We start from the raw sequence: 23,676 nt of genomic DNA on the forward strand, positions 1-23,676 counted from the left end.
ATTTAAGGCCAGGAGTTTGAGACCAGCCTGGCCAAGATGGTGAAACCCCGTCTCTACTAAAAATACAAAAATTAGCTGGGCGTGGTGGCACAAGCCTGTAATCCCAGCTACTCAGGAGGCTGGGGCAGGAGAATAGCTTGAACCCAGGAGGCAGAGGTTCCAGGTAGCCGAGGTTGCGCCATTGCCCTCCAGCCTGGGTGACAAGAGTGAAACTCTATCTCAAAAAAGAAAAAAAAAAGTTCTTCTGTACAAGTCAGAGTAAAGAATACGCCTGTTTGGGATGGAGTAGTAGGTGCTGTAATGTTTTTGAAAATTCATTTCTTCGTTCTGTCGACCAAAAAACAGATGTTACACCATCTTAGCCTCATGACAGTCAAAAGAGATTGAGGAAAGAAGGGTCAGGCATTCATAAATCTGTTAATACAGAAAAAGTGCTTACTTTTTGAAAAATCAAAAGCTGTGTCATGACCTTTGTTTTTTGTAGTGCATTTTACCTATTTGAAAAATCTTGAGTACCTGTTATGGTACTAAATTTGGCTAGTGAAAATTTATATGAGGAAAAAATAACAGGAATATATGTTGTGTATTGATATATACATTATTGATCATAGATGATTTTTTGTGTTGGCAGTTCAAAAAGATGAGTTATGGCATGTGGATAATGACTAAAGAAGCTATATCAAAACTCAGTTATTTCCCTTAATATATTCTTTCTCAGTTTCTCTTAGATCCAGTAAGCTTTTTCTTTTTGGATAATTGCCTATGAATAAAATCTTCTGAATAAAAGATGCTTCTTCTAGTAAGAAGTCTTTTTCCAAGCCTTGAGATAAATAAATTGCACCTGGGTGGAAATTGGAAAATAAATTATTTCTCATGAAAGGTACTAGTATCTAATCCTTGATGGTAGACACACTTTCCAACTAATTTGCTTGATTCAGAATGTGATTTTTGAGGAATTAATCTGGAATAAAACTCATTCAAAAAGTTGAGAGGCAATTAAGAGAGAGATGTCACTTGGTATCTGATGAGAGCTTGTGAGAGGGAAGTGACCTCAATAACAGATGTCATTGACAGAGTGAAGAGTAAAGGAATTGCAGCTTCCTATGGAGAGGTAGCTATTATTCCAGTTATTTATAGTCTGAAGATTTTGTATATAAGGACTTCAGTGTTTAAAATATGTCTTATTTATATTGCTACTGAAAACTAGGCCAACTGAAGACAGGCCTCAGTACATTAAACTTACAAGATTTTAAAAATATAGTTCATTTTGATAAAATAGTTTAATATCTGTAATTAAAATGTATGGCTTTTTGAGGAGAGCTTAGAAATGAAATCTGCTAGTTACTGGAAGTGCCTTTTAGTGAAGATCTAAGAGGGGTTAGTGTGAAATCTTTTCTCCCAGCCTGGATTTCATTGGGTTCCTCTTGAGTAACCAGAATAGAAATTACAAGTCAAGAAAACTTCTCAATATTATACTTCTGAAAAATAGTTCTGGGATTCATTTCTAGGTAACTGTTTTGCAGTTATGAAAAGAGTAAAGAAAGTGGGTTGGAAAATGAATCACAGTAAGAAGAATTACTTCCTGGTTGATGAGTGTAAGGAAGTTGCCAGTGTCTTTGGTAAACAAGACAGAGAGTGCATAAAGCAAGTGTTTGTCATCCTAGTGAAAACTGCCAGTGTGCATCATTTACCCTATATTATGAACACAAATTTGAACTGGTATGATGAATTGAGAAGAAGAAAAGAGATGAAAATAGCAGGTAGCAGTCCTATTGTGGTAAAAAATCTACGTGTCTGATTGATGGTTTTCATGACTGTGGAACAACAGTATAATTTAGTCTAAAAATAGGCTACCCCTTTATCTTTAGTAAAACTGGTGTAGAATTTATTATAGCTTTCTTTACCTAAGTAAACAGAGCTACATGATTTTTGCCTTTTCTCTCTGTGTGAATTAATTTCTGGTAATCCCTTTGGGTTCTGGAATTACATGTAAAGTAAAATGTGAATTCTCCTTTCAGTCTTACAGAATGTGGTTACTTTACAGTTAAACATTACATATCTATAAGGACACAATTTTGTTTGAAATTTTTCTAAACAACTGTGGTGATCGAAGGATTGACAGTGATATATAAATCTCAAAAAGGAAATAAAGTTGTGTGCCGTTGATTTCGGAAATTTTTGTACTTATATTTTTATATGGTAGGAGAATGAAGGAATGTGTGATGATAATGGATACTGAGAAACCTAATTTTTATTAATCATTGACTTGACACTTATACATTCGTATTGTCATGATTGATGATAATTATGCTCTTGGTTGGCATCTTCCTTGCAAAAATAGGTTAAGAAGACCTGAATTCTCATCCTCCAGGGATTTTACAAGTTGATGCGCTTAAACTATAATAGGAAACATTTATTTTCTCCATAATAATCTTGAGGGTTTGTTTTAATTGATATATTCAACTCAGAACATGAATTTTAACATTTTATGTAAAGTTTTTGATAAAAGTGGTACAGTGTTATTGTTTTTTAGTTTAAAGAATCCAGTTGGGTAAAATAATCTTTTTTTCTTTGTGCAATTTTATGTTGCTCAAAAAATATAAATGTGTGGTATTAAATGAATTATGTTGTATTTTCATTGAATAATTGACTTTGCCTTCCAACAGGAGAAAATTCAGATCCAGTTAACACAATCATTTGAGAAAGAAGAGAAGCCTTTAAAAGATGAAGCAGAAAAAGAAAAGGCCAGTGATAAGTTGCCCAGAAAAATGTTATCAAGAGGTTTGCAGTTCTTTTGTTTTTTTACAAAAAAAAATTTTGCTATCAGTAATTCTATCCTTTACCCCTCGAATAATTATATATAGTATATCTTTATGTAAAATGACACAGAACAGAGTGGAAGGATGATACAGTACTTACTCACCTGAGCAAAATGGTTTAACACAGTTCCATATATCAGTAAGACGTTTCAGCCAAAAACTGTAACACATAACAGACATTGAGGAAGGTAAATATCTTATGGTCCCTCACTCATAGTAAAATACTAAAGTCATTATAATTTTTATATTGATTCCACTAAGAATACTATCACTCTTGAATTCCTTATGATACAAAGAGCTGATGTCATAGTATTGAGTATCCAGTAATATTCTTTTATAAGTTTGGAAGGTCTTCACTATTACCTGGCATTGCAGATCAATAGAAATGCTTTTTAAATTTAACAACCGAGTTATGTTGACCAGTATTATAAATAGTATAAGGATGTTACATTTAAGGAGAAGATAGCACGAATATTTGAAAAGTATTTTGAAAGCAAGCCAGTAGTAACAGACCTCATAAGAATCAAATTCTTTCACAACTAAAATTTGTATCTACCTCCATATTATTGCCTCCATTATATTCATGTCTGAACTAAGCTGTCTTAATTTGCTACAAATGTAGTTAATTATGTAAATCATTTAAATTTTTCACCCACAGAGGCATTTTGAACATGAGGTGGTGGTGAGTAAAAAAGGATCTTTAAAGAATGTAGAGGAAATTAAACAGACACATGTGAGAGGTTAATTTTTTTTTTAAATGTGCATGGATATGCAGTTATATACACTCATGGTCATGCACATTATATGGGAATAGAAAAATTGTGGTCACCGGAGTTCATTGTAACTTTTCCTACTTTGTCAAATTTTTTTCAATGTGGGGCATCTTGTTTTATTTAAGATATACATCATGTGTAAAAGGGAATGGGACTTGTTTTCAAACAACTTTATACTGGGTTTTTGTGTTGTTGTTTTTTAGATTCCAGTCAAGAATACACTGATTCAACTGGCATAGATCTACATGAATTTTTAGTAAATACATTAAAAAACAATCCCAGGTAAAAATTAAATTTATAAGGTTTCCATTGCTTCTAGAGTACCATAATTTTGCTATATATGTTTTCATTACTGAGTTACAGTAATAGAATAAGATTGCAGATGTTTGAAGTACACCAGAAACATTTTAGTTTTTTAGGGCGAAGGTCTTGTTGGTCTAGTATATGAAAATATATAAATATCTTTTTGCATTATGCATGTCACCATGATGTATGAATTTTGGGAAATACAGAATCACTAAGATATTTAGGCTCTTAATTGAGTTAGACATACACCATTAAGTCATGAGAAAAAAGAAAAATAGGTATCTCACCATAGTGCACTCAACCAAATAAGAACTTAGAGTATTCACTTATAATGAGTTTTTGAACTTTTTAAATGCAAAGTTTTTGTTCCTTCTTGCTGAGTTTATAAACCATCAACCCAAAGATTTTTGAGTTGAGTCAGTACTTTAATTGTGAAATCTTTCATTTTGTCAGATTACTAAATGAATAATTTTTAAATTTTTTGGCAACTCATAACCACTTTGAGGCATTCTCCCTACAAAAATGGCTACCCACAAATTATCTGACCAACACTTTCATAGAGTGAAAGATGCCAAGGTGAAGAAATCTTCCTCTAGATGTTAACTTTCCAGAGTAGTAGGTATTTGACATACACTGAAATAAAAATGATGTCACTAGATATGGGCACATGGAAGATAAGAGAATTGTTTATCTCATATAGTCTTGCTTCAAGATAACTTGTTTTTATTCAGGAGGTATTGTTTTCAGTACTATCTTGATTTTCTGTTTTGTGTTTAATATCAACCCCAAAGATAATTACCAAAATGAAAAGTGGTCTGTCGATAATAGGAGCTAAAGGATTATAGGTAAGGATTTAGAGAGAATATAGGCAACTCTGCTTGACTTTTTTTCCTCCAGTTCAAGTTTATTCCTCAGTAGTCCCAACAGAAAGATAAATTTATGAGTCTGTTGAACATCTCTAACCATGTGCCAAGCATTGTGCTAAGTAAACATCGTAGATATGAAAAGGTTTTACATAAAAGCTCTGACCCTACAGTATTCACTGTCTCTGTACTAGAAAAAGACACATGATAATTAAAATAAAGCAAATATAAAAGAGGTTTACAGATGCTGTAATAGCCAGAAAAGGGCCCCAATCTCTGAAAGGATTTGGGAATGTGTCACTGGAAAGGTGGTGCCTAACCTGAATCTTGAATTAAGAGTGTTTTAAATTGGAGCTGTCCATACAGAGAAGCATGGGAAGGGCATTCCAGATAGAGACTAGAGGATTGCCAAGGCATAGTTATGTGAGAGGAAGTGTTATATTCAAGGAAAGATAAGATTGTACCCTCTGACTCTCACAAGCATGTGGCAAGTTATTCCAGAAAGTGACGGTAAAGGTCAGGCACGGTGGCTCACGCTTGTAATCCTAGCACCTTGGGAGGCCAAGGCGGGCGGATCATGAGGTCAGAAGATCGAGACCATCCTGGCTAACATGGTAAAACCCCGTCTCTACTAAAAAAAAATACAAAAAATTAGCCAGGCATGATGGTGGGCACCTGTAGTCCCAGCTATGCAGGAGGCTGAGGCAGGAGAATGGTGTGAACCCAGGAGGTGGAGCTTACAGTGAGCGGAGATGCGCCACTGCAGTCCAGCCTGGGCGACAGGGCGAGACTGTGTCTCAAACAAAAAGAAAGTGACAGTAAAGGTACTGGTGAGGTATGAAGCATAGGTCATATCCAACTATCGTCAACATGGGATAATAACGCCCTGGCAGTGAGGAAATGTGAGGGGACCTTTTGATTGTCGCAGTGAGTGCAGAGTGCTGCTGAGAAGCCAGAGATGCTAAAAATACCTACGAAACAGTGATAAACAATGAAAAATTGTCTTGAAATGCCAGTAGTGCATCAGTCGAGAAATACTGAGTATGACATGCCAAGTTAAGGAGTAGTTACAGGATTTTAAATAGGGCCATGCCATAATGAGATTTGTGTTTTGGAAAGATTACTTTGGTGTTTTAGAAAGATTATTTTGGCAGAGATAACTGTAAACAAAGACAGTGGCTAGGAGACCATAGAAAAGAATGGAGAGGAAAAGACACATTTGAAAGATACTTAGGAAGTATCATGGCAGGACTTGATGATCATTTGTATATGGAAAGGCAATGGGGACAGTAGAGTAGAACAGAATGGCCAAGTACTAAAGATAGCGAAACCGGGGCACAGTGGCATGTGCTTGTAGTCCCAGCTACTCAGGAGGCTGAGGTGGGAGGATTACTGGAGTCCTGGAGGTTAAGGCCGTACTGAGCTATGATCTCACCACTGCCCTCCAGGCTGGACCCCATCTCTAAAGAGAGAGAGAGAGCGAACAGAGGAATCCTGAGAACATTTGTCCTGGAACTCAACCAAAAGGGAACAGTTACACAGAAAATAAAATAACAGAGGGGCCCTGTGCAGTAGTTCATGCGGGTAATCCCAGTACTTTGGGAGGCCAAGGACAATGGATCACCTGAGGTCAGGAGTTCAAGACCAGCCTGACTAACATGGTAAAACCCCATCTCTACTAAAAATTCAAAAATTAGCTGGGCGATGCATGCCTGTAATCCTAGCTACTTGGGAGGCTGAAGCAGGAGAACTGCTTGAATCTGGAAGGTGGAGGTTGCAGTGAGCTGAGATCACGCCATTGCACTCCAGCCTGGGCAATAAGAGCAAAACTCCGTCTCAAAATAAATGAATTATTTAATTAAAATAAAATAACAGAGGGATATGAAAATAGAAGTATTGTAAGGTTGTGAAATGTATATATTTGGTCTTCCTCCCTGTTTCCTATCTTACAACTAAAATGCCTGTAATCTCCAAAGAGGTATCTCTTTGTATGCTAATGTTGACTGACAGCTTCAAGATATCAGATTAGGCTGGTCACTGGAAGGACAAAGGCATGATTAGAGGGTTGGGACTTCAGCCCCTGCTCCCAGCCTCCTGGATGAAGAGATTAGTGAAGGTCAGTCTCCTCAACAATCATGCCTACATAATGAAGACTTCATAAAAACCCAAAAGGACAGGTTCAGAGCGCTTCCAGATAGCTGAACACATGGAGGTTCCTGGAGGATGGCAAGCCCCAGGAAAAGAACGCAAGCTCCATCCCTCTTCCCCCATACTTCGTTGTATGCATCTCTTCATCTGTATCCTTTATAATAAACCAACAAATATAAGTGTTTCCCTGAGTTCTGTGATCCGCTCCAGCAAACTAGCTGAATCCAAAGCAGGGGTCATGAGAACCCCAACTTGAAGCCAGTAGTCAGAAGTTCCAGAGGTCTAGACCTGGAACTGGTGTCTGAAGTGGAGCAGTCTTGGGGACTGAGCCCCAAACTGTGGGATCTGACACTATCTCCAGGTACAGAGTGTCAGAATTGAATTGGAGGACATCCAGCTGGTGTCCACTGCAGAATTGCTTGCTTGCTTGCTGGTGGAGAGAAATCACCACGTATTTGGGGTCACAGAAATCTTCTCTGTTGATAGTTGTTGTGTTGGTGTGAGAACAGAGGGAAAACATGATTAAAGAGGTTTTCCAAAACAAGTACCAAAAATAATTCATTAGATTCGGAAGTTAGAAATTGTTGGCTATTTTAACATTTGGAATAGGATGGCGGGAACCAGAACTCAGTGGGTTGAGTAATAAGTGGGAAGGTAGGAATTCATAACTAGTATGAGTGAAACAAGATCCTAGACAGGCAGAATTTTTCTTCTCTCTCTAAACCTGTGGGAAAGACATCAGCAAGGAACAAAGATTGTAAATCCGTTTTTATGTCTTCCAAATTATGTTTCCATTGTGTAGCTATTTTTCCTCTATAGATGCAAACGATTTTCAGTTATCCACATAGACATTTTTTAACTATACCGTTTAATGGTTTTTAGTACATTCAATATACAGATAGGAGCACTGTCACTGCAGTAACAGAACTTTTTCATTGCCCCAAAAGAAACCCCATACATTGTAGCTATTCCTATGCTAATAACAATAGTAATACTGATATTGGATGATCCCAATCCTCATCTCATCTGTTTTCTGTTTCTGTATATTTCTCTGTTCTGGACATCTCATATGAATGAAATTATATAATACATGGTCGTTCATGACTGGCTTTTATTCACTGAGCATAATGTTTTTAAGGTTCATCCATATTGTATCATGTACTTTTATTCCTTCTGTGTATGTTTTTATTTGAGCAAATATACAAGTGAATAATTCATTTAATGGCTAATGTATAAGTTACTATTAATGTCATTGTGGTTTTAGGAAGTTGAAGCTAATGTTAAATTTTGTAAGAAATAAGGTTTGCTTAATAAATGATTCAGTATTCTCTCTCAGTGAAGCATACAGCTAATTGCCAGCTATACCTGGTATACAATTAGTTAGAAGTATGGCAAATTCCCACTGAAGCTTTCAAGGTTGAATATTGCCTAGAGAATTCTACTAGATGTTAAGCAGATTTATTTTTAGTGATACTAAAATTTAGTCAACCTTTCCTTTTTGGATCACTTTAATTTGAAATTTTTTTTTCACATCATTAAATCTTCATTATCTTGTTCATAGCCCAATAAACAAACTAAATTTCAGGGGTTAAATAATAAGTTATCTGGAATTTCTGGGTGTCTGCAATATTTTCAGAGGCTACTGTATTAAATACAGTCATTAATGAATTAGAACCTAGGAACCTGAAGGTGTTATTGATAAAGATTACACTCACTGACATAATTTTGTACATATTTTTGTGTTGCTTTTAGCCATATTGTATAAATTTTATATAGAGAAATATGGATGGTACAGATAACTATATTAAGTAACTAACAGGAAAACAATTCCGTGGATTAATCCTGAAAATGGATATTTTTTAAGTAATTTGTTTGCTCTAGGGAACATCATGTATTTGCTCTCTGAAATATCTTCTAAAAGTCATTTTTATTGGAGGTAATATTTAAGTCATTTTATTTCTTATCTGTTGCAGACATTTGACCAAGAGTATGTGAAACATTGGGTGGAGGGTGGTCAAACAGAAGCATTACTATTTTCTGCTTTTATTTTTATTTGCCACTGGTATAACAACTGTTCCCTCTTTCTCTGAAATTACTTCTGGAATAATGACTAGAACACTAGTAACTAAAAGACTGTTAGCCCTTCATTTTAACTTTTAGTAGTAGTTTATTAGCTTGTTTTTATTACTTCTTTAATAAATAACAGCATGTATCAGTTCATTTTAAAGGTTACACGATAGAAGTTTTAGTTTATGCCTACTATTAGATGGTTTTGGCTCACCTGCTAAAACATCAGTATACCTTAAGAAAAGTAATTTACTTGTTAGAATCTCCTGTAAAGGATTATTAATCTTGAACTTGATGACCATTATAAAAATATCTAAGCTCAATTACAGATATGAAAATTTGAAAGCTTGGATAAGCTACAATGTGGAATAAAAGGCAGAAGGTATAAATCTTAAGACCTTAGGAAAGTTGTCATTCTTATTTTAACAAGTGCTACTAAAAGCAGGGTATGTTTTTTAAAATAAAAAACCCAGATAATCTAAAAATCCTCTGCAATCTATAGATCTACATATTAAGGGGAGAGAAAGCCTAATTTGTATCAATGGCCAGTAAAATTGTTAGATTTTGTTATTTCACACAGATAGTAGAAATTTCAGTGGCAGTACATTCGTTGAAGAACAATTGAAATATTCTTATACCTACTCTTTAGCTCAAACACAGAAAATCAATTTAAATATACTGTTTTATGAACTCCAAATAAGTTGCCCGCTTTTTTTTTTTTTTTTTTTTTTTTTTGAGATAGAGTTTCACTCTTGTTGCCCAGGCTGGAGTGCAATGGTGCGATCTCAGCTCACTGCAGCCTCCGCCTCCCAGGTTCAAGCAATTCTCCTACCTCAACCTCCAAGTAGCTGGGATTACTACACGCATGTGCCACCATGCCCCACTAATTATGTATGTTTTTAGTAGAGATGGAGTTTCTTCATGTTGGTCAGGCTGCTCTTGAACTCCCTATCTCAGGTAACCTGCCCGCCTCAACCTCCCAAAGTGCTGGGATTGAGCCACCGCGCCCAGCTAGTTGCCTGCTTTTGATTCTCGTCTTTATTTTTTTACAGTAAGGCACTATGTAAATTATAAAAGTTACTGAAAATACTGTCTCACGATAAATTAACCCCAAAAGCTTGGATGAGGCTGGACGCAGTGGCTCACGCCTGTAATCCCAGCACTTTAGGAGGCCGAGGTGGGTGGATCACTTGAGGTTGGGAGTTCGAGACCAGCCTGGGCAACATGGTGAAACCCTGTGACTACTAAAAATACAAAAGCTAGCCGGGTGTGGTGGCGGGCACCTGTAACCTCAGCTACCGGGAGGCTGAAGCAGGAGAATCACTTGAACCCGGGAGGCAGAGGTTGCAGGGAGCCAAAATTGTGCCACTACACTCTAGCCTGGGGGACTGTCTTAAAAAAAAGAGCAAGACTGTCTTAAAAAAAAAAAAAAAAAAAAAACTTGGATGAAAGATGGTCTTACAGTTTAGTAAATAAATCCTTTCTGGGGAAAACTTCAGGAAGTGAAAATTCTTCACTCTCCCCCCAAATTTAAGAAAAACAAAAAGAATACTAAAAGACCTTCTGGACGAAGTAATTTTATTGCTTTATTCCATGCAAAATATATTTGTTGAACCCTTCTATATACAAATAGTTCAAATAACTATATGACAATAATTGTGATAAATGCTATTAAAGAAAAATACGAAAGAAACAATTCTAAGAAAGAATATAAGAGTGTGTTTCAGCAAAGGGGAACAGCATGTTCAAGGTACCTGAGAAAGATAGGAGCTTGGCAAATACAGAAATAAACCATGATGATAACAGTTTTGTGAGTTCAGGTCAGGAGATTAGGCTGGAGCTGGATGAAGACCAGTTCATGCCTGCCTTGTACATATGTTTAGTTCTAAGATCAGTAAGAAACCCATGACAGATTTAACAAAGTGAGTGATGTGAGATCACATATGTGTTCTTAAAAGATTGTTATACATGTTTCATGTAGAATAGATTAGGGAAGATCAGGGAAGATACAGGGAGACAATATACTCCTGCTATAGTAGTCAAGCCAGAAATCCCGATTGCCTGGATCCAGGGTTGTGACAGTAGAAAAATAGATCAAAAGTAGATAAAATTTGCAGTAGTAATTATATAGAAGCATTTGAAAAAGGATGATTATAAAAAAAAAACAACCACCACCTTCGAGACCATCCTGACCAATATGGAGAAACCCCAACTCTACTAAAAATAGAAAATTAGTCTGGCCTGGTGGCACATGCCTGTCATCCCAGCTACTCAGGAGGCTGAGGCAGGAGAATCGCTTGAACCTGAGAGATGGAGGTTGAAGTGAGCCAAGATTGTGCCCTTGCACTCCAGCCTGGGCAATGAGAGCGAAACTCTGTCTCAAATAAATAAAAACTAGAATTCTCATGCTTCTAGTATCATATACTGAGTAGAAGATGGTGCCACTTACTGAGATGGGATATACTAAAGGAGAAGCAGATTTGGAGACAAAACTGAATATTGATATAATTTTTATTAAAATGTAATTCTGTCTTCAGCTTTGGATTTGAAATCACCAGGTAGACATGTTTTTCTCTTGATTTTTTTTAAAACTAATATAAAAATGTATAGTTAAATATCTAATGACTGATGGGGGAAAAGTTATTACTTAGTTTTATGAAACTTTTGCGGTATAGGAGGAGAATCAAATGCAGGTCTGATGTGTAGACTTTCAGGTGACCAAAGGCGGCGGCTACCAGTTCTTCTATTGAAATTGAGAATAATCTGCATAGTTTCTATTTTAGGGAGTCATTAACCTCTTGGCCTCGTTTTCTTGATCTGTAAACTTTGAAAGATAAAACTGAATGATTTGTAAAGCTGCTTTTAGCTTTAAGGTTCTGTAACTTACATTTTTTTTTCACATGTGCATGAAATTTCCAATTAGCACAGGAAAATTCTGGAGCCATGTTATGGGTGTGTGAGCAGGGAGGTCCTTTGGGGAGCGATACCATTAATTTGTTGCAGCTAAGTGAACTAAGTAAGACCTTAGTGATCTAAAGGAGCATATACAGGTACTCCCTAGAGTCCTTATTTATTTTATATGTTGGAGGTTTTTGATTCACTTAGATTTTCATGGGAAAATTTAAAAATATATAATGGCAGTTTATAGAATGGGTTGAAATATCCTCTTCTTCTAAGTTAGCGATATAATTAATACTTCTCTGCCATAGTCCCATCTACATACTAGTATTAGAGTCCCATAGGAGTTTTCCTGTTGTTACTGTCATTGCATGTTCTTTAGAATACTGTTTCTATGGAGGTCAGCATGAAAACAAAGTCATGAGCCTAACTAAAGATATCTGTTTTTCTGCTTCCTCTCCACTTCATTGAATGAGAAATAAAAACTAAAGTGCTTTTTCTATGCACACATTCACAGAACAAACTCTAATATAGTAATACTTAGCAGATCAAAATACATTTAAGTTCCTTCGTTATGTGTAAGCAAAAAAAAAAAAATGCATTTAAGAATAGCCACATGTTGATTATTGTTAAAGTTGGGTGATGGGTACATCAAAATTCATTACACTATTCTCTACATTAGCGTATGTGTGAAAACTTCCATAATAAAAAGTTAAACTAAAAAAATCATCTTTTATTGTTTTAAAACGTGAATAGATATTCTAGCATCAAGATTGGGGTAGTCCTGAATGTATAGTTTTTAGGGGGTGAAATTTAACTGTATAAATCATAGTCTGTTGACATTTGTGATTACTTCATTACTAAGTTTTACATATAAGAGTCTTCATACTTTGTTTCAGGGACAGAATGATGCTGCTGAAATTGGAACAAGAAATTTTAGATTTCATTGGTAATAATGAGTAAGTCCTGACATTTAACAAGAAAAGAAATTGTCATCACCATTCTCCTTGACTTACTAAATTGGTTTTTCTTGTGCTTCTAGGTCTCCACGTAAAAAATTCCCCCCAATGACATCTTACCATAGGATGCTATTACATAGAGTAGCCGCTTACTTTGGATTAGACCACAATGTTGATCAGAGTGGGAAGTCTGTCATAGTAAACAAAACTAGCAATACAAGAATGTAAGTGTCGAGATGTAACTGCATATTATATATCTAAATCATAATACTTTATCTTTCTATAGTACCTTTCGTCTGAAGTTTTCCACATGTTTGAGCAGTCTAATTAAGTTTGATGATAACCTTATGTGATAGGACTGAAAACACATTTAGTTTACTGGGAACAAAACTCAACAACCTGAACTCAAATATAGCGTATGAATGGGGCATATGTTAAAAAAATAAAAACCCAGAGGACATAATATCAGTGATGTTTGACAACCACTCTTAGGGATTTTTAAAATTAATTTAGATAGCTATAGCCAGCCTTAGTCAAATTAATTAAAAAAAAAAAAAAAAGAGAGAGAATAGACTTTGTCCGTGACACCTTCATATTTAGTTAATCTTCTGTCAGTTTACCATTCTTTCCAAAAAGCCTCCAGATTTACTCCTTTTCTCTCACAATTCTTAAGAAAGTGGGACTATTGGTCAATGCAATATCATCCATAGTGCTCTCTTCTTCCTAGGCTATGTATGACTCACCAAGGAAAATTTTTAAACAGTTAGGAGGAATTTTTGTTTTAAGAATTGATTGCTTTATAGTGTTAAGGAAGTAGATCATCATTGCTGTTACTTGGGAACAAAAGACCCAATGCAGAGGCACCCAAGTTATAAAACATGCACAGCACATCCGTTGCATCTTCTGCCTGTTTATAAGGCTAATCCTAAACAACTAGCTGAGTTCAGCTAAAATTTCTATTTTGGTGGTGATTGGCCTATCAAAAGGAATCTCAGTTTGATGTGAGGCAGCAACAAGTCTGTGGTAATGGATAGCAGTCAACTTCAGATGGCATAAATAATCCTTTTGGTCAATTATTTTTCTTTCCTGAAACCAAATTTCTCCCAGGTTCTTAGCTGTGAATGATTTAATTTGCATGGTTATATTTAATTCATCTATACCTTTTCTGATTTATAGTCTTTTGTCCTTATAGCTGCCATATCACTTGCTGGAGCTATTGGTTTTCTCCCATGTTAAATAGTCTTTTTGTTAACTAAGTAGATACTTTAGTATTTTTAAATGATTGTTCCTATAATTAAAAGGAAATTAGTGAAAATAGATGTGTTTAGAAAGGGATCTTTTCTTTCTATAGGGATTAAATGTTACCAAAATGTGAGTCTGATTTAATTTTCATTAAAATTTTCATATCCCTTAATCTTTAATATTCTTTTCAATTAGTCTTTTTCCAGTCAGTTATATCATGACTAAAGTAGGATAGTAACCATTACGCTATGAGCTGAGCTAGAAGTGAATAGAACTGTTAATTCATTTAACCAGTACCTCTCAACATTACTCAGAGCTGCTGGATACCCAAGCACATATACATTAGCAGGCATTTTGACTGGTGACTCTCTAAGGTTTTCAATACAGTGTAACCTCAGTTATTTGAATTCTATGAATAATGTCAAAAAGCTTTAGAGTTCTCTTTATCAAGATAATCAAAAGCTAGGCTCAGCAGAGATGCTTATAATACACTTATAAAAGTATGGGTCAAGAATATAATTATAACCTGACATTTCAGATCACTGAAGTTACACTGTATTTTTTTTTTTTTTTAATATCTTCTGGGATATGAAGAAGGTAGTAAATCAGAAAACCTTAGAGATCTGCTCCACACTGAATAAAAACAAACTTACCTTTTCCTCATAGGGAGATTACCCGCTCCAGCCTTGAATCAGTGGTGTTGTGGATGTCAACAACCCAGTGTCCACTGGGGTGTCTCAATGGAGCGGGAAGTTGGCGATTACAGGGCAGTAAATTCAGGCATCTATAAAAGAATGAGGTAAGACAGTCTTAAGGTTAGCTGAAATGCCTGCCAGTGCTATTGGTATGGGAATCCAGCTGCTCTTAGAAAAGTTGCCAGGCCCTTGGTTAAACCTTATAGTTCACTTTGGAATAGCAGTCTCTCATTCAATTATAAACTCCATAAATAAGAAAATGTGACTTTGAACAGTTAAAAAAATAGATGACATAAGTAAATGGGGCACTCATGACAAAAAACATACTGCCATTGTCAGAACTAAATAAAAATATTTCAGATCCTTGAAGAAAATAGTCTTCTTATTATTTTGGTCACAAAGCTGCTTTTAGTCTTCTTATTTTTCTTTTTTACTTCTTATATATATTTATGTACAAATCTGTTCTCTATTTCACCCATCTAAGTATTTTACAATAGAGATTTCATTAACTTGCTTAGATAATTCTCCTTTTGCATAATTTGACAGGGGGCTTTTATGTACTTTATTAGAAATTCATAGGTTAAAATAAATGTTCAGAAGTACTACTTTGGTTCTAAGGCCAGGCACCTGTAATCCCAGCACTTTGGGAGACTGAGGCAGGTAGATCACTTGAAGTCAGGAGTGCACAACCAGCCTGGCCAACACAGTGAAACCCCACCTTTACTAAAAATCCAAAAAAAAATTAGCTGGGCATGGTGGCACCCACCTGTAATCCCACCTACTCAGAAGGCTGAGACAGGAGAATCGCTTGAACCCAGGTGGCAGAGGTTGCAGTGAGCTGAGATCGCGCCATGGCACTCCAGCCTGGATGACAGAGTGAGACTCTGTCTCTAAAAAAATTTTTTAAAAAGAAGTGTTACTTAGGTTCCAGATATAAGGAAGTTTGCTGAAAATGTCATTACTCAGGTTTATTTGGATTAGAAATGTACTTAGATTATTCACATATATCATTTGACTATATAATAGATATTTGAACTATAAAAACTACCTAGGAGTTCAATGAGATTTTCTCTAAAACCATTTAATGTACTGTTATATTTCATATTTCAAAAGAATAATTCCAGTTTTATACTAGAATGATGCTTAGTCACAAGAGTATTGATTGAATTAATTTGTTGAAGCTGAGAATGTATTTTGAGAGGTGAAATTTTATATAACTGTGATTTTCCAAGGGCCACAACCTTGTGTTTGTCCTCTAGAACCCAGTGGAACTTGCAACATTTCTGTAGAAGAAAGACGAGTTCACTATAAAATATATTGCTAAGATTTCATAAGCATTACTTTAGGTCACAACTTTAACCTCTATAAAAGAGCTTCTGTTTTCTAACCTGTTCAGTTAATGTTAAACAAACCTGTGCCCTACTGTAATTTAAAATTCATGGATGCAGTTTGAAGTCATCTGTAAGTGTTTAGCTAATTGAATGACAAAATATTTTATTACTTTCAGTTGTATAATACCAAACTAGGTACCACAGGAGTAGCATAAGATACAGTACTGTACTTTCCTTGTCCCAGCATTTTTTCATAGGTTTAGATGAGGCAGTACAGGCTTTGGGTCTAACTGACCTGGGCTCCAACTATGGCTTAATCATATGCCTGTCTTTGACCTTGCACATTTGCTTAAGCCATTTGAACCTCGATTTGCTCAGTAAGATTTATATAAATAACTAACTTCTGAGTGTTTACTGTTTTGTGTGTTATTGACGTATTCATTTCATCTTCAGAACAACCCTAAGAAGTAGGTACACTATATAATTCCAATTTTACAAATAAACTGGGAAAGAGAAAAGTTAAGTAACTTTTGCAAGTCATCAAGCAGCTAAAGTGCTAAAGCTCAGCCTTTGATTCCAAGCAGTCTGACTCCAGAGCCCACATTGTATTTGATATGGCCGCTCAACCATAACATGGAATAGTTACTATTTTCTTACGAGATTATTGTGAGGACTAAATACTTCATCTATCTTAAAAACTAGAGAGAAGGACATTTAGTATAGGCTTGGAATTCAGCAGACCTGGGTTGAAATCCCAGCTCTGCCATTTTCTAGCTGTGTGATCTCTATTTTAGCCTCCTGGAATCTCAGGTTCCTTATCTGTAAAATAAAAACAAAGATAGTATCTACCATATAGGGTTGTTTTGGGGATAAATTATTATAACTGTCCATGAATACGTTCTCCAGTATGGCACTAAAAAGTGGTAACTTTTATTTTATTGCTTTTCATAGAATGTTATGTTTAACTTCTTTGCTAATATTGTGCATTATCTTTTCCTGTTCCTTTGTTTTTGTTTTTGTTTTTTAAGACCTGATCAGAAATTTAATGAACACATTAAGGATGATAAAGGTGAAGACTTTCAAAAACGTTATATCCTCAAGAGAGATAACTCTAGCTTTGACAAAGATGATAACCAGGTAATCTAGAACAATTGTAGCATTTTTATAGGTGCAAGACATATTATACCAGTAGTTCATTTACCAAAAAATTATCCTCTTTTCTGTAGATGAGAATACGTTTGAAAGATGACAGAAGAAGCAAATCTATAGAAGAAAGAGAAGAAGAGTACCAGAGAGCTAGAGACCGAATATTTTCCCAAGATGTATGTATTAACATATTTAGGTCTTCATGTTAGAATATATTCTAATTGCATTGTAGGGTCTCAATCTCCCTTTTATCTATTGATCACATTTATTTGTAATCACATTTGTTGCATATAAGATCATCTTTTAGTAATATTGAAATCAATTTTGCTTGTGTTGTTAATTTAATAGTTTATAAAATACTACATTGCAATAGTTATGTAAAATTTTACAAAGTTGGAAGCAGGTGGACTACAGGAGTCATTAAAAGAATATTGGCCAGTGTATATAGTTTGTGTGATTTTTTTTTTTCCCCAGACTTCTGACAGACTTGAGATTTTTATTAATAGAACATTGGTCCACTGTCTACAAAATCATATACTGTAGATGCTACTTGTTAGTTGACTTTCTTTGACAAATAATTTATTTCTTCTTTTGAAATAAAGCTAATTGATGTTGTAGGTTAATATTTGTTTTCTGCTTTATAAGTGATTATGTAATATAGGCTTTCTAAATGGCTATTTTATGCATTTATGCCAGAAGAGAATCAATTTGTTTTTTGTCAACATCTATTAAGCATCTGTCCCGTAATATGTGTTAATCTGCTAAAGATAGAAATTTCCTCTGTTTAAAAAAAAAAGATTAAATAATATTAAAATCTGGATTGTAAGTGAAGAACTTACTCATTCAACAAATTTTATTGAGCACCTGTAGTAAGTGCAATCCTAGGCACTGGACAGTTATAATAATTTATCCCCAAAACAACCCTATATGGTAGATACTATCTTTGTTTTTATTTTACAGATAAGGAACCTGAGATTCCAGGAGGCTAAATTAGAGATCACACAGCTAGAAAATGGCAGAGTTGGGATTTCAACCCAAGCCTGCTGAACTCCAAGCCTATACCAAATGTCCTTCTCTCTAGTTTTTAAGATAGATGAGGTATCTGCCCTTGATGAATAGCCAAGTAATGACAACAGGGTGTGTGGTTTATGTAGAGACATGAAGATATAACAGGTGACACAGCAGATGAGCACCACAAACCAGAACTGGGGAAGGGATAGGACAGTTCGCTTCCAAGAAGTAAACTTACAGGAGGGAAGAGTTCCAAGTAGAGGGTCAGTATGTACAGAGGCCCAGAGGTAAGGGAGAACTTGACACACATTAGGAATTAAAAGATTTAAGAGTAGGCCACGCACAGTGGGTCACACCTGTAATCCCACCACTATGGGAGCGCTGAGGTGGGTGGCTCACTTGAGCTCAGGAGTTCAAGAACAGCCTGAGCAACATGGCAAAACCCCATCTCTACAAAAAATTAGCCAGGCATGGTGGTGCGCATCTGTAGTCCCAGCTACTCAGGAGGCTGAGACAGGAGGATCTCCTGAACCCAGGAAGTAGAGGTTGCAGTGACCCAAGATGACACTACTGCACTCCAGCCTGAGTGACAGAGTGACCCTGTCTCAAAAAAAAGATTCCGAGTAGCCAGATTCTAGCCTGAGTGATATAAGAAGTGAGGAAACTTTAGACTGGAAAAATAATCAGAAATGAGATGACATGGCCCTGAAGGTTTAAGATGTTTGGGCTTTTGGGGGTTTTGGTGGTGTTTTTTTGTTTTGGGTTTTATTTATTTATTTATTTATTATTTACTTTTGGCTTTTTTCTTTTTTGGCCAGCAGACTTTTTCTGTAAAGGTCAGATAATAGCTGTTTTAGGGATTGTGAGCCACATAGTCTTCATTGCAGCTACTCAAATCTGACTTTTTTTTTTCTACTGAAATGTGAAAGCAGCCACAGACAATACATAAGTGAATGGTCATGGCTGTGTTCCTGTTCCAGTAAAACTTTATTTGCAGAAACGGGTATCTGGCTGTAGTTTGCTGACACTTGTGCTAAAACATCAGGGAGCTATTCAGGTGGAAAGAATTATGATCAGATTGACATTTTAGAGAGATTGCTTCTGTTACATAAAATGGGCAAAAAATGGTAGCTGGAAAACTAGTTAGAAAACTGTTGTAATCATACAAACAAAAATGGTCATTCCTGACCCAGGTTAACAGTGCTGAAGGACTTTAAGCACCATTAAGGCATAGCTACTTGTTCACTGCTCTAGCCACAGATAAAGCACAGGTGATCAAATATTTGTGAAGTGAATGAAGTGGAATATATATTCTGTATATACCTTAAATATATAATGAAAATGGGTTCACTTATTTGGAAGATAATATTTGAATTTCAAATTAATTTGAGCCACGAAATGAATGGCTTCAAGATACATATATATTTGTTAAAAGTAAGCATAGAATCTCCAAACCAGAAAAAAAATTCCATTATTATTTATTTGTGTACCCTTATCACCATTTTTAACTTATATTATTACACATGATTTTTGTTGTAGTCATTGGTTTACAGATGGCATTATATTATATTTGACAAAAGCTCAACTTTTTGTATCTGTTCTTTCTTTCTAGTCCCTGTGTTCCCAAGAGAATTATATTATTGACAAAAGGTGAGGGAATTTTTAACATCTGTTTTGGTAATTATCTGACTGATGCTAATAAAAATTAAAATGTCCTATTAAAATGCCAACAGACTCCAAGACGAAGATGCCAATAGTACCCAGCAGAGGCGCCAGATATTTAGGTATTGGAAGCATGTTTTCAATACAGTATTAAAAAAGTAAAGCATTTTTTTCTTTACTTTTTGTTCCCCCGCATTAGCTTTTCAAAGTTTTATTTCTAAATTACAGAGTTAATAAAGATGCTTCAGGGAGATCTACAAATAGCCATCAAAGCAGCACTGAGAATGAGTTGAAGTACTCGGAACCACGACCATGGAGCAGCACAGATTCAGACAGCTCTCTTCGAAACCTGAAACCTGCTGTAACCAAAGCGAGCAGCTTCAGTGGAATCTCAGTCCTGACAAGAGGTGATAGTTCTGGAAGCAGCAAAAGCATAGGCAGGCTTTCAAAAACAGGTATAAATATCTACACAGAACTGTGCAGTCAAGTCATTAATTTTCCTAATGTTATCTTAGGTCCTTATTTATCAGATGGCTTCTAATTATCCTAAAATATAAAATCACTATCAGCAGTACCTTGACCACCTCCAAAATACTTAAGGGGTTATATGTTGCTTGACATGAGGATTCACTCTCTGTCCTCGAGACAGATTTACAACCATCAATTACCATAAAAATTCTTCTCTATTGTGACATAAGCTTAATCAGGTAAGTTCACTGAAACGTTATCTCTTGTTCGAATGCCCATAGGTGATTGGAAATTCTTTATTGCTTATTCATAGTTGGTAGAAGGCATGGTTTCTCACCTAGGATTATTTAACACTGATTACATTTTCAGCTAATACTATCAATTATTTATTGCATTTTTTATGATAAAGTCCTTCATTTTCCATTAAAAAATTAAATTGCTGGGGATATTTTGAGGAATTTAAAAACCAAAAATAAATAACTTAAAAATAACTGAAAATTTCGATAATCTCCTCATTCTACTACCTCCTTCCTTGGAGTTCATTGTCTCATAACATTTCTTCTTTTCATTTCCACTAACTGGCTTCAATATTTTAGGATCCTTGAAGATCTTTATTTTTATCCCAAAATAAGCATGAAAGTCAGAAATGAGTGTTTCCCTGGCCGGGCGCAGTGGCTCACGCCTGTAATCCCAACACTGTGGGATGCCAAGGCAGGCAGATCACCTGAGGTCAGGAGTTCAAGACCACCCTGGCCAACATGGCAAAACCCCATCTCTACTAAAAATATTAAAAAATCAGCTGGGTATGGTGGCACATGCCTGTAGTCCCCGCTGTTTGGGAGGCTGAGGCAGGAGAATCACTTGAACCCGGGAGGCAGAGGCTGCAGTGAGCTGAGATCATACCACTGCACTCCATCCTGGGCAACAGAGCGAGACTCCATCTCAAAAAAAAAAAGGTAAAAGGAGGAATGGCTATTTCTCCCTAATCTATTTGGGTGAGCCTAAACATAAGGTATTGTACACATAAGAATTGAAAGACATATTTGAACTGAAGGGTTGTAATCAATGCTTTAAATTATTAAGGCTTATGAATTGCAGTTGCCATCTTTTTAATGTATAATGTGGTCGTATTGAAAATATCTTATTATCGGTCGGGCGCGGTGGCTCAAGCCTGTAATCCCAGCACTTTGGGAGGCCGAGACGGGCGGATCACGAGGTCAGGAGATCGAGACCATCCTGGCTAACGCGGTGAAACTCCGTCTCTACTTAAAAAAAAAATACAAAAAACTAGCTGGGCGACGTGGTGGGCGCCTGTAGTCCCAGCTACTCGGGAGGCTGAGGCAGGAGAATGGCGTAAACCCAGGAGGCGGAGCTTGCAGTGAGCTGAGATCCGGCCACTGCACTCCAGCCTGGGCGACAGAGCGAGACTCCTTCTCAAAAAAAAAAAAAAAAGAAAAGAAAAGAAAAGAAAATATCTTATTATCTATGTTAGGATTTTGCGAAAGATAGGTAAATTTTATCAGTATAAGAAATCTGCTTGTGTGCCAAATATGCATTATTTGGAAAATGGCCACTAGGTCATCATAACAAAAGAAGCTATTTATGTATCATGAGAAAATTATGTAGACACTCTGCCAAATTAAAACATTTTAAGAATATGTACTACATGTATTCTGTATTCTCTCCAGAGATGAAAAGAAATATTAATTGGCGCTTTTAATAGGCAAAAAAAAGTTTTTTGTTTTTAATTCTTAGGTTAAATGGATACAGTTTTTATGAAGAATTATTTTGGCACAACTTAAAATAGAATCTGTCCTTCAGAAGATAGTCTATATAGTGTATCATAGTTGTTTCATTCATTAAAGATTAATTCCATCCCAGAGTCAATTCTCTTATTCAAAACCTAATTAACTGTATACATAAGATGCAAATCGTTGTCTTTCTTTGTCTCGTTGGCCACCTTTTTTAGCCATTATGCTAAAAATCAGTGACATTTTCAGTTCCTGTATAATAGAAAATGGAATAAATTCAGGGATGAAAGCATTTAAAAATCAGTTATCAAATTAGTTCAGTAAGAAATAAATTTTAAGTTAACACCCATATAAGTACTTGGAATATTTTTCCTGGTATCTCTGTCCCTTGATTAGATAAAATATTCAAAGTTGATTTTACATTTTGGAAAAATGCTATACTAGTAAAATGAGAAATTAGATTCTGCAATTAAACTTGACAATTGTCTTAATACAGAATTTATCATTTCTTTTCTTTCTTACACTAAATCTTTCTGTGTTCTTATAGATAAGGGGTTTCTGGTATTAAAAGTTTTGGGCATTTTGCTGTACTAAATTCTTTTTCCTGGGGGAAAATTATCTATATATTCCTAGGTGTTAATCTAAAAGGTAAAATGTACATAACTTTGTCCTTTTGGGAATGTGGGTAATTTGCTTTTTGTGGCGTCTGTGGCTGGTGTTGTTATAAATGTGCTTAAGTTGCATGCTTTGGCAGTGATTTCTCTGACAACTTATGTAATCAGTTTGCTGTATTAAACTTGTTCGTTATGGGGAGGGTAAGCAAACGTGGACAGTAAATTAAAAAGAGCCAGTGCTTTTATGTAGTAACTGCATGTTATGCAATGTAAATTTTATTGTTATGTTTTGAAAACCTGTGTTTTTATATGAGGTTTAAAAAATCCCTATTTTTCATTACTCCTCTTCTAGGTTCTGAGTCTTCTGGTAGTGTAGGGTCATCTACAGGCTCTCTTTCTCACATCCAGCAGCCTCTTCCAGGTACAGCTCTCAGCCAGTCTTCTCATGGCGCACCTGTCGTCTATCCAACTGTCAGCACTCATAGTTCTCTTTCCTTTGATGGTGGCCTAAATGGGCAAGTCGCATCTCCTAGCACTAGCTTCTTTTTGCTTCCCTTGGAAGCGGCAGGCATACCACCTGGCAGTATTCTGATCAACCCACAAACAGGTTGGTATCCAGAAAAAGGTGTTTCAGGAATTATCTGAAAATTTAAGGATACTTATTAGATGTATTTTCTGAATATGTGTAGTCAGTTTTTTGTTATTCATGATTAGCATTTTCCAAGAACTTTATAACAAAAACACTTATGCTAGGAAAGTTTAAAAGACATTTATATCGGGATGCATTTTTTCCCCTTGTGACATCTGTGACATCATCTAGGCCAAATAATAGCCCAACTATAATTTTAAAAAATTTATTTCCTAGGAATAAGACAACTACCTACGAAAGAGCTTTGTTTGATATAACAATTTTTTTTTTAACC

At 35.7% G+C, this 23,676-nt stretch overlaps 1 protein-coding gene across 4 annotated transcripts in view; it reads left to right on the forward strand.

The window, feature by feature from the left end:
* Window positions 1-23,676, forward strand: part of R3HDM1 (R3H domain containing 1) — a 200,677-nt gene that overhangs the window by 90,688 nt on the left and 86,313 nt on the right. For 3 of the 4 annotated variants that reach the window (XM_011937729.1, XM_011937728.1, XM_011937726.1), the window contains 10 exons: window positions 2,667-2,781; window positions 3,796-3,874; window positions 12,774-12,833; window positions 12,917-13,057; window positions 17,130-17,238; window positions 17,328-17,423; window positions 19,871-19,908; window positions 19,992-20,042; window positions 20,149-20,375; window positions 23,106-23,360. In XM_011937729.1, the coding sequence (XP_011793119.1) occupies window positions 2,667-2,781; window positions 3,796-3,874; window positions 12,774-12,833; window positions 12,917-13,057; window positions 17,130-17,238; window positions 17,328-17,423; window positions 19,871-19,908; window positions 19,992-20,042; window positions 20,149-20,375; window positions 23,106-23,360 (1,171 nt within the window). The remainder of the gene's footprint in view (window positions 1-2,666; window positions 2,782-3,795; window positions 3,875-12,773; window positions 12,834-12,916; window positions 13,058-17,129; window positions 17,239-17,327; window positions 17,424-19,870; window positions 19,909-19,991; window positions 20,043-20,148; window positions 20,376-23,105; window positions 23,361-23,676) is intronic. The other variant, XM_011937730.1, reaches the window with a different exon arrangement.

Source organism: Colobus angolensis, unplaced genomic scaffold (genome assembly GCF_000951035.1).
Source record: "Colobus angolensis palliatus isolate OR3802 unplaced genomic scaffold, Cang.pa_1.0 Scaffold168, whole genome shotgun sequence".
In the NCBI taxonomy this organism is placed as follows: Eukaryota; Metazoa; Chordata; class Mammalia; order Primates; family Cercopithecidae; genus Colobus; species Colobus angolensis.